General features: G+C 38.4%; 1 protein-coding gene across 2 annotated transcripts in view; it reads left to right on the top strand.

Moving 5' to 3' along the window:
* LOC138043922 (transcription elongation regulator 1-like) overlaps positions 1–14,235 on the top strand; it is a 59,144-nt gene that overhangs the window by 33,711 nt on the left and 11,198 nt on the right. For both annotated transcript variants that reach the window (XM_068890449.1, XM_068890448.1), the window contains 2 exons: positions 108–290; positions 11,772–11,951. In XM_068890449.1, the coding sequence (XP_068746550.1) occupies positions 108–290; positions 11,772–11,951 (363 nt within the window). The remainder of the gene's footprint in view (positions 1–107; positions 291–11,771; positions 11,952–14,235) is intronic.

Below are 14,235 nucleotides of genomic sequence, written 5' to 3'. Positions count from 1 at the left end.
TTTATTGTACATGGTCAATTTGACATAAAAGTAATAATGTTTGAAATTTATTAAAATAATAAACATATTTATTTGATAGATATGTGAAATGTTTTCTTTGCTCTCAGAGAGAGAATGCTGATTTGGAGAAAGAAAAAGAAAAGAGAGAAAGAATAGAAGCTAGCCTCCGAGAAAGAGAACGTGAAGTGAGAGCAAGCCAGGCTGAACTTGCTAAGGCCAGAGAGAAAGAAAAAGAACAACATTTAAGAGACAAAGCAGAACAGCATTTTAATGCCCTGCTTGCAGATATGGTAAGGATGAGAGAATATTATTACTAGTAGTTTCGAAGACTAGAGAAAGTGAGATGCTGCGAAAGATATCCTATATATGATGTAGATAGTGTACTAAATACTGAAACTATGTGAATTGGAACATAAGGATCATGGAACAATCTGAAAAGTTAGGGGACTAGAACGCAAGTTCAACAGTTTCATCACAAATGTCATATGGTCTCAACAGTTAATAACTCTGATGGTATTCCACTAACAGGCAATGCCTCCATTGCATGATCATTTATTTCTACATCTTTATAATGAGGATCATTTTGTGTAAGCCAGGACAATGCATCAAGGATTTTTCAAAAGCAACTGGTACTATTTCAAAAAATGCAGTGTTCAATTCAAGTGAAAGAGAACATAAATATTCCTCTAATTTAGAAATGTCAGCAAATTTCATAACAGCAGCAGTGCCATTTGGATCAGGCATACCAAAACAATTACGTGCATGAGAATCAACCATGTAAATACAATCTGCTTTCTTTATTAGACCCATGATATAGCCTTCTAATGTTGTAAATGCACAATCATTATCACTGAAAGCATTCATCAATGCCAAACGCAAAGTGAAGTATGAAACCTCTTCATGCTTGTGACGAGCGATTTCTCCTTGACCAAAATCTTTGTAATTTATCACCCACAAAGGTTTATTATGTGCCTCTACCACCGGTAGATCAGTATTAGTCACCCAAGTAAGTGACTTGTTATTGTTGTCCGCCCAAATAAGCAGATTGTGTGTTTGTGATTCTGCCCAAATTTGCGAATCCTGCTTTGTTTTTGACGCAACAGACAAATTGTTGGTATTAGCCTCCATAGACCAACATACTGCATCAGGTAAATAGTTCAGAGACAACGTCTCTGTGTCAGGAATGGATCTACTTTCAAGAGCATCCAAATAAAGTCAATCTCCTTCCACGAGGATGTGATCGACGGTGGCGGCAGTCCACTCTTCGATTGGTAAATCCTGACAGGGCCAAAAAACTAATTGTCTTCTCCGTGAAATGTCACTGAAACGTTCGTGACCTTGATGAATGCTTCCAGAGATGAACACACTTGAGTTTGACATAGCTATAGTTAAAATAATTCTTACCTAAGGCAACAGAAAAACACAGCCTGGAGAATCCAGGGAATATTCCATTGTTTGAGCGTTCCGAAAAATCCTTAACCAAAGACAAATTTTCGAAAAATCAAGATTTTTGCTAGCTTATGTGACACAGTGATCCTGCACTCTGATACTTGTCGAGATTAGTGATGCTGCTCACCTCCGGCTTCGCAGCAATTATTATTATTATTATTATTATTATTATTATTATTATTATTATTATAAAAATTATTAGTGTGTAAAGGAGTCTTGGAGGCGAGTGGCTCACAAATGTGCGCTAGCCAGAAGTTAGGAAGTGAAGCAGGGATACATGCAATGCATATCACATTTGAGGGGGGTGATACCGATGTTGTACTGCTCATTGATGCCACTGATGCATGTAATGCATTGAACAGAGGGGCTGCATTTCATAATATTAGTAAGAGTTTTCTGCCCAATAATTGCAGCCTATGAAATTAACATGTATAGACAGCCAGCATGGCTATTCATCACAGGTGGCAAAGAAATCATGTCGGCAGAAGGAGTGACCCAAGGTGACCCTCTGGCTATGGGCCTCTATGCTTCAAGCATCCAGCCTTTGATTACGAGTCTACAGTCTTCGCTCAGTGTAAAGCAATGCTGGTTTGCAGACAATGCAATTGGGGCTGGCTCTATAATGGGACTAAAAAATATGGTGGGATCTTCTGAACACAACTGGCCAGGAGTTCATTTACTTTCCGAATGACAAGAAGTGCTTGTAGATGTTTGAAAGGCGATCAGTCATCATGTTGATATGTGTTAAAAAACCGTTTTATCTGATCTGGTTTTAAAATTTGGTCATATATAGATAAAAAATTGTCTTCTATGATCTTTTTGTTTCTCCAAATGAGATCCAAACAAAAGGAGTTGTTTACAAAGTTAAGTGCCGGTGTTGCAATTTCACAAACACAAAGCAGGCACACGCAATAATAGAGAATCGGCAATTAAAGACCGTGCTGAAAACACGGAACATGACATTTGCGTCAACTGTGTCCAGATCTTAGAAAAGAATGGTAACAATAATTATTATTGGCACAAGAGAATTTCTCTGGAATCGTGGCACTCTACAAAAGACTAGAATGTAGTGAATGAACGAAAGCCATTCCTTTCTGTTTACAAAACCTTGATGAAACCCCAGGAGAAACAATGATTTTATTTAAATGACAAACCCTCACTTAGAACTGCATATTTTACTCTGAAGAAGGCTGCAGTTGCAAATGACAATTCAGTTTAAGACTATTTTTTATCTAATATATATATATATATAACCAAATTTTTAAAATCAGATCAGATACAATGTTTTTTAACACATATCCCAACGTCAATGACTTCCCAGCTCCCAACATCAGCGGCTTCGAAGCTCAGTTGGTTAGAGCGTCGCACCGGTATCGCGAGGTGACAGGTTCAAACCCCATTGAAGTCCTGAATTTTTCAGACTTCTCTTCACTATTGCTAAAATTGCTATCATAACTGCATTTGACATTTTTAACATTGACCTACCCTGCAGTCACATTCGCTCCAGAACCTTGCTTGCTTGGCCAATATTTGGTTACCTAGCACATTCCTAGCTTGTCACAGGTGTGACTGACCAAACATGGCATTGCTTGCTTGCTTAAAAATGAGGCGTAGTTGCTTAAAACTTCACAGGATCTGCAGCTCAGCTCAAGAGCGCTCTGCAGTGCTCTTGAACTGTGCTAGGTAAACAACTCTCGAAAGCTGAGCAATAAGGAAGAGGGTGGTAATTTGATAGCTTGATCTTTCATAATGAAGTTTTGATTTAAGGTGTAGCATTACTTCATCCAGCTGTTGTCTTAAGGACCTGTGAATCATTTCTACTCAAATATGTTCAGGACGCCTTTCCCTTATGAGGCTTCCAGGTCATCGACCATTCCGAACAAGCAAAGCAAGCTACCAATTGTTAACTTATCCACCGCTGATTAATTGCACCACCTTCCACGTCTCCACGGAAATTCGTCGAAGGTTTGCTTAAAACATTTTTTGTAATCCTGCTCTGGCAACTGTTCTAAGAACAGTTGTATAGTTAGACAAAAGAGGTTCGCCTTCCTCATCAGCAGAAACAGCTCATCCATTTTCAACGAACTCGTGACTCAAACTCTAGCCCTTGCTACTGATCTGGTTTTAAAATGTGGTCATATATAGATAAAAAATTGTCTTCTATGATCTTTTTGTTTCTCCAAATGAGATCCAAACAAAAGGAGTTGTTTACAAAGTTAAGTGCCGGTGTTGCAATTTCACAAACACAAAGCAGGCACACGTAATAATAGAGAAACGGCAATTAAAGACCGTGCTGAAAACACGGAACATGACATTTGCGTCAACCGTGTCCAGATCTTAGAAAAGAATGGTAACAATTATTGGCACAAGAGAATTTTCTCTGGAATCGTGGCACTCTACAAAAGACAAGAATGTAGTGAATGAACGAAAGCCATTCCTTTCTGTTTACAAAACCTTGATGAAACCCCAGGAGAAACAATGATTTTATTTAAATGACAAACCCTCACTTAGAACTGCATATTTTACTCTGAAGAAGGCTGCAGTTGCAACTGACAATTCAGTTTAAGACTATTTTGTATCTAATGTATATATATGTAACCAAATTTTTAAAATCAGATCAGATACAATGTTTTTTAACACATATCCCAACGTCAATGACTTCCCAGCTCCCAACATCAGCGGCTTAGAAGCTCAGTTGGTTAGAGCGTCGCACCGGTATCGCGAGGTGACAGGTTCAAACCCCATTGAAGTCCTGAATTTTTCAGACTTCTCTTCACTATTGCTAAAATTGCTATCATAACTGCGAGGATCATAGCTTATCTGCAGTTCTGTGTATGTTTTCATTTCATATATAATTTTGTTCGTTCAGGGATATGGCTGTCAATGTGACAATGCATGGACAGAAACACCTAGGGACAGTGATTGGGTCAAGAGAATATCTGGAGGGATATGTTGATGAAAAGGTGACTAACTGGGTCAATGAAATTGTTAAGTTGGCTGAATTCGCAGTTTCACAGCCTCAAGCGTCATATGCTGCCTTCATCTTTGGCCTAAAGCACCGGTAGACCTGTTTCTTGAGAACATTTCCTGGTGTACAGGACGCTCTAGAGCCGCTGGAGAATGCAATATCGAATGTGCTTATTCCAGTGGTCATGGAGCATAAAATGTGATCAGAGTGATAGGGAAATCCTGGCCCTGCCGGTCTGCTTGGGTGGGCTTGCATTCATGAATCCTTGCTGTGAAGCAGAGCACAAATATACATCATCGGTCAAAGTAACCAAGCCCCTCGACGAAAAAATTGTGTCCCAAGCCCATCCGCTACCAGATGAATCCCAAGTAAAATTAGCATATCAAGCTGCTAGAAGGAAGAAAGACTAGTCACTGAAAAAAACTGCAGATGACATCAAGGAAATGGCGTGAACAGAGAAGGGAGTGTCAATCTGGTTGATGGTGCTGTCTGTCAAGGGGATGGGTTTTGATTTAAAGAAGAGGGAATTTTGTGACGCCAACAAGTTACGCTATGACTGGCTAATTGATGATATTCCGTCTACGTGTGTTTGTGAGGAGCTCTTTACGGTAGACAACACTATCAGGGGTTTGCCACTCAAATGCCGAACGTATAGCGACTTCCAGAAGAAGTGATTATACTCTACAAGAGTCCTCAACATCAAACACGGAACACGCTAGTTGTCTCGACAACTGGCGGAATGGGTAAAGAATGTATGAGGTATCACTCCAGGCTTGCTGAGTTGATTGCCGTTAAGAAGGGAGAATGTTATTCTCAAACAATCTCAGATTGCGGGCCAAAACCTTGTTTTCATTGCTGAGATCTGCAATACTATGCTTGAGAGGCACAATGGAGAGATCTAAAAGAGCTGCATTTGACATTTTTAACATTGACCTACCCTGCAGTCACATTCGCTCCAGAACCTTGCTTGCTTGGCCAATATTTGGTTACCTAGCACATTCCTAGCTTGTCACAGGTGTGACTGACCAAACATGGCATTGCTTGCTTGCTTAAAAATGAGGCGTAGTTGCTTAAAACTTCACAGGATCTGCAGCTCAGCTCAAGAGTGCTCTGCAGTGCTCTTGAACTGTGCTAGGTAAACAACTCTCGAAAGCTGAGCAATAAGGAAGAGGGTGGTAATTTGATAGCTTGATCTTTCATAATGAAGTTTTGATTTAAGGTGTAGCATTACTTCATCCAGCTGTTGTCTTAAGGACCTGTGAATCATTTCTACTCAAATATGTTCAGGACGCCTTTCCCTTATGAGGCTTCCAGGTCATCGACCATTCCGAACAAGCAAAGCAAGCTACCAATTGTTAACTTATCCACCGCTGATTAATTGCACCACCTTCCACGTCTCCACGGAAATTCGTCGAAGGTTTTGCTTAAAACATTTTTTGTAATCCTGCTCTGGCAACTGTTCTAGGAACAGTTATATAGTTAGACAAAAGAGGTTCGCCTTCCTCATCAGCAGAAACAGCTCATCCATTTTCAACGAACTCGTGACTCAAACTCCAGCCCTTGCTACTGATTGCTTGACTGACATCACAAGCAAGCATGCTTGAGGATAGTCTTAAGCATGAATGGGACCGTGGGGCTAGATATCTAAACTAGTGAGGGAACCATTTGCTGAAGAACTATTATTTAATTTTTATACAGAGAATTGACTGAAATTTCAAACTATACATTACCATGTTTTCATTAGTTAATTTCTAATTTCTTCTATATTTGTATATTATTATATTTTTTAGGTGTAAATTTTCATTTCACCTACAATGATACTTGTAGTTTCTTTAGCCATAGTGAAACAAAACAATGCGATCATTAAATTTTAATAATACCTTACCTTCTGATCTAACATCTGAATCTAATGTTAATGTTTTTAAGAGTAAGGTAAAAACATTCTACTTCACTGGATTACATGTTGTATTCGATGCTGATGACGCTCATACTTTTAAACTTGTCTGCTGTAAATGTCATAGGATTAATAATTTAGTTAGATGTTCTTGTTGATTTTTTTTAGAAATTACCAGTGGGGAGGGATTGGTGTAGTTAGTGTTTATGTTCATTGTGTGGGTTGGGTTGGGTGGGTGATACAGCTTGTAGGGGACTTAATGTTCTATTGTGTTGTCACCTACCTTTGTTGGAGACCTACAAGTAAGTAACCCAAGGCATGACAAATTCCATCTAGCTAGAGGCCAAAGCCATCACTACGAAAATGCATCTAGATGACAGAATTAACATCACTGCAAAACGCTAAGCCTTCGTTAATCCTAAAGATCACAAGCCTAACTTCGCCAACAAACCCACATGTCACCTCATCCACCTGGCCGGCTAAGGCTGAGATCAGCAGAATCAGTAAAACACTCCTTGACAGCATTAATGCCAAACTTGCTAACCACCTGAAGCTAAACCAATGGAAAAATACCAAGGCAGTCTATCTTGGTTGAGTAACGTCCAGCACAAAGATATGTCCTTGTTCATTGCATTTGACGTAGTAGAGTTTTAACCATTGATTTCAATTGAATTGCTAAGTGAAGCTCTACGATTTCCATCTGAATATGTCTCCATAACCGACATTGAACGGCATTGAACGGCATATCATCCTTCAAGCAAAAAGTTCTATTCTCTACAGTTATGGTGAGCCATGGGGTAAAAAAACCTCATCTTGGCTATTGCCTCGTGGATCCACAGATACTATGACAATGTTATGATCAATAACAGGACAGAATCATGAAAAACTGATATCAATTTGGTTAAATTAATATACAATAGACCACAAATGAAGAGATGACACAACTTAAGTTTACACCAAAAAACTTTAGTTTAAACTAAAGTTGTGTCTTCTCTTTATTTGTGGTCTATTTTTGATTTATTGCTTGGAGAAAACATCTACATAACATTTTTATTTATTTGTTCCAAAATGGTGGCCTCACACCAACGTTCATGATGATGACCTTCGATTCTTAGCATTGTACAACAAAAACACCGGCAAGAAAGTACTAATAACAGCAGGATTTAAAGGTTTTTGGCTAAATTCTGGTTGAATTTCCTTCTGCCACTTATAGTTCTATTTGTCTTTGATCCATGTCACCTTGTAGCTTAGACGTTTGTTTCCTTAAGTTCAATATTTCTGCTCTGTATATAATTATGAGCCGCTATTTTTGTGATTTGCAATCATTGTAAATAATTTTTTTAGTTTTTAACTTTTAACCTGAAGATGGGCGACCCTAACCCTAACTCGTATATTAAACCCTGTCCAAAACAGTCAAGAGTTTGTCTCTTTGCCGCTTCTTTTACGTCCACTAAACTACAAATTCGCGTAGAGACATTGTATCCTGTGGATCCTCTTACTGGGAGTTCATTGTTAGGTTAACCAATTGTACACTGTTACACATTATCATCGAAATTCCCGGAAGGGGACATTGGCTTGTACAGAGACGACGGCCTGGCGGTCTTTAAGAATATGAACGCAAGAGCGGGCGACAAAGCAAGAAAAGCCTTTTCTACGGTCATCGGAGACCTTGGATTGAAAATAACAGTGCAAGGCAACCTCAAGGTGGTGAATTATCTCGATGTCACGCTAAATCTAACAACTGGAAGGTATTTCCCATACAGAAAACCTGACAACGATCCATTGTACATCAACGCCAAATCCAATCACCCACCTTCTATAATTAGGCAAATTCCAACATCCATAGGCACTAGAGTATCGAGTTTGTCATGCAACCAAGACGAGTTCGATAAAACCTCGCAGTTGTACAACAACGCCCTGAAATCCAGCGGGTACAAAGAACGAATCCATCATGTTGCAAATCAAAATCAAAACCAAGGAAGAGCAAAATCCAGAATCAGGTCAAGAAAAATCATATGGTTTAACCTGCCATACAGCCAGAATGTTCGAACCAACATCGCTAAATCATTCCTTTGCCTGATAAACAAACATTTCCCAAAGTCACACAAGCTCCACAAAATATTCAATAGAAACAACCTCAAGGTCAGCTACAGCTGCACTACAAACATGGCTAACATAATCAAAAGCCACAACCAGAAGATCCTGAATGAGTGCAACGAGTCCTCCAGTGAGAAGAAATGCAATTGTAGAAACAAAAACCTTTGCCCTCTTGACGGTGCATGCCTAACCAGCAACATTATCTACCAAGCTACTGTCACAACAACTTCCGGTAACTCAAGATCCTACATTGGCATGACGGAAAATGAATTCAAAACACGGTACAACAACCACAAGCTTTCTTTCAATGACAAAAAACACTCACATGACACTGTACTTTCCAAGCACATCTGGGACTTAAAGGACAAAAACATCGACTACGCAATCAACTGGCGCATCGTAAAAAGAGCAAAAGCGTACAAAGGCAACCCTTCTCGCTGCAACCTGTGTTTATCTGAAAAACTTTGCATCTTGAGCGCAAAAAACGCCTTTCTCTTGAACAAGAAATCTGAGCTGGTAACGAAATGCCGCCATGAAAACAAGTTTTTCACGACAACCAATCACCGGAAGCGTCGCTGCAACCGTTCCTAAATTTGAACACTTATATATGACACCTTCTCGTAAACAACGATCAGTCTGATGATCGCCTTGAGCGTGAAACTCGAGTAACTAGTAATACTTTCCTTCTTACATTTGTATGTATATATATATATATATTGTGGAAGAAAAAAACAAATAAACTACAACTTCATCCCTACAAGCCTGTTTCGTGGTCGCCCACTCATCAGGGGATTTAATGAGAATAAACTTTACCATCGCTTATATACAATATAATTTACATGATCTAACTAGTCTAATTTATGCAGTGAGAAATTGACAGTTTAGTTGTTGCGTAGGAGGGCTTTGTTTCTGTGGTGGCAAGAAGACACTAGTTCATTACGTTTGTTTAGTGTTGATAGTTCGGGTCAATAGGTGATTAGGAATTTTTCTTTGAGGCAGAGGTTTCATCTTGTACTACTAGGTCAAGGAATTTCTGTCCGATATGGGTACACAAATTCTTAATTCTCATTAAATTCCCTGATTAGTGGGCAACCACGAAACAGGCTTGTAGGGATGAAGAAGGCCGAAGGCCAAAACGTCGTATTCAAGCTGGAGCAGTTAGAAGTTTGCGTCATGTTCATCCTTTTACACTTATATTATGTGCAGTTATATATATATAAAATAATGATCAATGGTAGTAAAATTTCAGTTCATCGTTTTATTGCTACAACGCTGTTTCGTACAGGCAATTGCCTGATGAGTGTGGTCATTCTTCGACCATACGAAACAGCGTTGTAGCAATAAAACGATGAACTGAAATTTTGCTACCATTGATCATTATTATCACTGCTCCTCTCAGAGTTGAACGCTTTCTAAATTTATTCTATTCAAGTTCAAGAAGTATATATATATATATAAATCCCCTGGTGAGTGGGCGACCACGAAACTGTCTTGTAGGGATAAACTTGTAGTTTATTTGTCTTTTTCTTCCATATATAGATAGATAGATAGATAGATATATATATATAGTATACTGCAGACAGGACTCTTTCGGCCTTCTGGGCCTCATCAGTGCAGTGCTGATGTCTAGGATGGAGGTTAAGCTTATAAAGCCACCCCAAATGTCCCAAATATATATATTATAATTATTATGTCTTAACCTGTAGATTTACTATGACTGTTTGTGCGCTTAAAATGTACTGTACTATAGGCTTTTGCTGCAACCTCCTACCATTACTCATGTTTAGAATTGTCTGGTAGAATGAGGGAGAAACTGTCTCTGCATTTAAGAATGTAGTCTTTTAATATTCTATCATCCCAACAATCCCATTTTGTCTGCAAAATCATTTGTGTACATACAAAGGCCATTATTATTACCGGTAAGTAAGTCTTTGACATAACTTTTCGTTCACCTAGCCTCTCAAGGTTATAGTGTAATAATTAATAGCAGAGTTATTATATAATTTTTTACTGCTCAAAAGAAATGGATGTCTGCTTAGGATGAATGCCAATAATTTTGCCAGTGTACTTTTGCAGTCAGGTAAATAAGTACACTTTCCAAATATGGAAAAAAAGCAAGTTCTTTCTCTTCTGTTCTGAAGGGTAGCCTGCTTACAGTACTGATCCAATGCCTGCCTTATGAAATTCGTTACGATTAGTAATTAGGAATGTTGATCAGTCTATCAAGTCATTTAAGAAGAACCTGAAAACCCATTTATTCACTTGAGTTTTGACCGAGTAATAGTTGTAGCAGTTTTTGTACATATATATGTATGTATTTACTTAATTATATAATTTTTATTTTATTGCACTATTATTACCGATATTAGTGTTGTTTTATTACTTAACTACAAGTTTGTAAATAGCACACTTGAATGTGTATATAGATACTTGCGCTTTAGAGCAGTTTTCAAATGAGTGTCATAAAACCAAAACCAAAGTAATTACTTTGGCCAATCAAAAAGGACGGAGACAATCCAGTAAACCAATGAAAACTCGAAGTAATTTCATGTAGCCGACACAAAGCATGCGAAAATGTGAACGCGCGAGCCACGATTGGTTTTGGTTTCACTTCTGATTGGTTGGAAAAATGGCGCAAAAACTTTGAACCAATCACTGAGTGAAGTAATGCAAAACCACAGTAATTCACTGATTACTTTCGACACTCAGTTGAAAACCGCTCTACAAGTCAATACTAATAATAATGTTAGTAATAGGAATACTAACAATAATAATAATAATAAGTTGACATCACATTTCTTCGAAACTCAATTCTTGAAAAGTTTGAGCATGGAGCTGCAATCTTGGTCAAAACTCTTGGGAAAAGTTCTGGTGTGAACATTCTTGGAAATGCACTCATAAACAAAGGCTATTTTCCCCCCTCTTTCCCACACCATTGTTGATAATGTTGTGTAAAATACTGTGCAAGCCTTTGGCCATTTCTTAGCCAGCATTGGAATGGGGGGAGGGGGAGAAAGTAGGAAGAATGTAATCTTTATCACACAGATAAATTAGGTTATCACATTTTCCCGACAAGTTTTGTCCAAGATTGTGGTTTGAGTTGAGTTTTGAAATGTTCAAGGCCTTTTGAGAAATGATTGTGCCAATTTTGGAGACCTTCAAGAGTTTTGAATGTGTAAAATAACATTTCGCATTCAAGTGTAGAGGCATCTAAACTTCAGCGTTACTTGAGGGGTTATAACATGTTGGCATAATTTTGCAAAAATTGTTTCCGATAATGTTGTTTAACTAGTTCCTATTTAACAACTTTGGAACTGTCTTGTCACAAATAATCCTTCATTTATCTCTATTTTTGCTCTTAAGGTTCGAAATGCAGATGTTGGATGGAAGGAGACCAAAAAGAGTTTGCGTAAGGATCATCGTTGGGGAATGGCTGATGCTCTGGGAAAAAGTGACAAAGAGACCCTTTTCAAAGAGCACATAGAAAACTTAAACAGAAGAAAGAAGGAGCAGTTTAGAAAACTACTGGATGAAACTCATGAGGTATATTCATAAGAATAACTTCAAATTCGCTTAAGAGGGGTGGTGAGGGGGATTCAAAACTGTGTATTGAACTTTCTGTTGTGTCCTGCTAAATGACGTGCAGTTTACATGTGCGAATGTTACGGTGCCATGTGGGGAATATAATTGGAACATACGTTTTGAGGTGTCAAGACTTTCTCTGGTCAAAAACCCCTCTTCATGTAGTAGATTTTGTTCCTTCGTAAGGTTACTTTAATTTGTTGTTCTCCTCCATCCACTAAGTTCCTTACCATGGTAATGGCAGAATGACAACACAGTCTCCTCCACCCAAGCAAAGGAAGTACGTTTTGTTGTTGTCACTCAAGAAAACCACTTCATCAAAGACGTAGCTTCCTTGCTCACAGAGCCTCCATTTCTCTTGGTACTTTGAAATGAGGCACTCTGGTTTGCAATGCTCTTTGATCGAGCAGTTATCCACAGTTGTGGAAGAACAAACTGAATTGTGAAGTTTTTTAAACATGCCTTGAAATTCTCTCAAATGTACATAATTTGTCATTGTTTTTGTCCACTTATGGTATCATCACGTACTAAAATTGGTGGAGAAGATGACTTATCATTGAGTAATCTATACACACATGTAACACCACGCCAAGCACTGAGTCCACTTGCTCCTAATCATTAAACGTTAAATTACATGTGTGTTAAACTGCATTTACATTTTTGTTCGAGTGGATAAATGTAAAGGTCACCTAACCCCCAAAGTTTTAAGCTGGGTACTTGGTGACACAGGTAACATTAGGAAATTTTTGAGTCGGACAGGAGATGAAATCAGAATAATTTTCAATTTTATGGCACTAGCAGTTGTTAATGCCTTACAAGAATTCCCCAATGGTATCATATAACCTTCTTAATTCCACCAAAGTGACTGTTTGGGTTAGGGTTTGTTTATGGTGCATCAATGATGGGTGATCTGCAGGCAGGTTATTGGCATTCTGGCATTTTCAGGTGTTGCATAACTGTTCGGAGCATGATGTGAGGGCATTTTGGTGATCACTGGGTCAATGGTATTCTGATGCAGTGTATGCATGCTCCCTCGCATGTGCTTATAGTTTACTCCGCTCAGTGTATGTGTGTTTTGTGTAACTCGCATTTGTAATGTCCTTAGTTATTATCTACATTATGTATACATGTAGTAGGTTCATGGACATAAAGGAAAATTTTGTTTGGGGAGGCTAAACATAATTTGCCCAAATAGAACTTTTTGTTCAAAGCTGCAATAAGATGATTCTTTCGTGACATCACGTTAATTGCCTATACCTTGAGAGCACGGGCAATCAAAATAGTACAAATATTTTTGGTAAATTGAGGTCAACATTTCTACATGTAAACTAATGAAAAAGAGTTGCAAAACTTACTCACTTTAGCTCTAAAATAATGAAGTATGATTCTCAATGTCATTAATTATTAATAAGGTAATCATCCAAGAGGCGCCAATTTTGTCATGTGCACGTGGTTTGAAACCCCGGTGAACACTGCAATGACACGCTATCCATGAGTTTCATGTAATATCAAACCCTTGAGTTTGATCACAGGCACCCCAAGCTCAGTCTGAGCATGGCCGACAAAGATATAAGGATTTGTATGAGAATCCAGATAAAAAGCTTAAGGTAATTATATGAAAAAAATCTCAATTAAAAAGCCTGACCTTATTGCCATCATGGATACCTCCCTTCCTGTGTGGTTATTTTCCAGATCCGACGCGATTTGAGCCATTTCACAATTTCGTGGTTGTTAACAGTTATAGTAAAATTCCAAGGCTGGAAACTAAATTCTCAGGTGCCACCAATTTGAGTCAAGTATTCCTGGATAAAATATTCCCACGGTCACAATTTCACATCAAAATCAATTGACAAAGATTGAACTTTGAGCAACGTCTGGCGGTGAATATTGCAACAAAACAGCATTCAAAGACGGTGCTTTAGCACAAAAATTACCACAACTTCGACCGTTGATAACAAACTGACCCTTACCAGGGTGGCGGACCATAGTTTGTCAACCACAAAATTTCTTTATTTCCCCGGTTCTACTGGCATGACTGCATTGACTCAGTCGTCCAATCACAGTCACGCGTCCTTCGTATTGACAAAGTTCAAATACATTTGCGGAAAGCATTGAAAGATGCGAGAATGAAAGCCATAGTAAACAATCTTTTGCGCATTCGTGACGCTTTTATTAGTTAATAGGGTTTTGTACATAGTAGGCTGTTTGAGATCGTTTGCAAATGAAATTTGTTCCCGTAGTTTAT

Source organism: Montipora capricornis, chromosome 3 (genome assembly GCF_036669925.1).
Source record: "Montipora capricornis isolate CH-2021 chromosome 3, ASM3666992v2, whole genome shotgun sequence".
Lineage (NCBI taxonomy): Eukaryota > Metazoa > Cnidaria > Anthozoa > Scleractinia > Acroporidae > Montipora > Montipora capricornis.
Note: the sequence above shows the minus strand (reverse complement) of the source record. Positions and strands in the feature narration are given on the sequence as shown.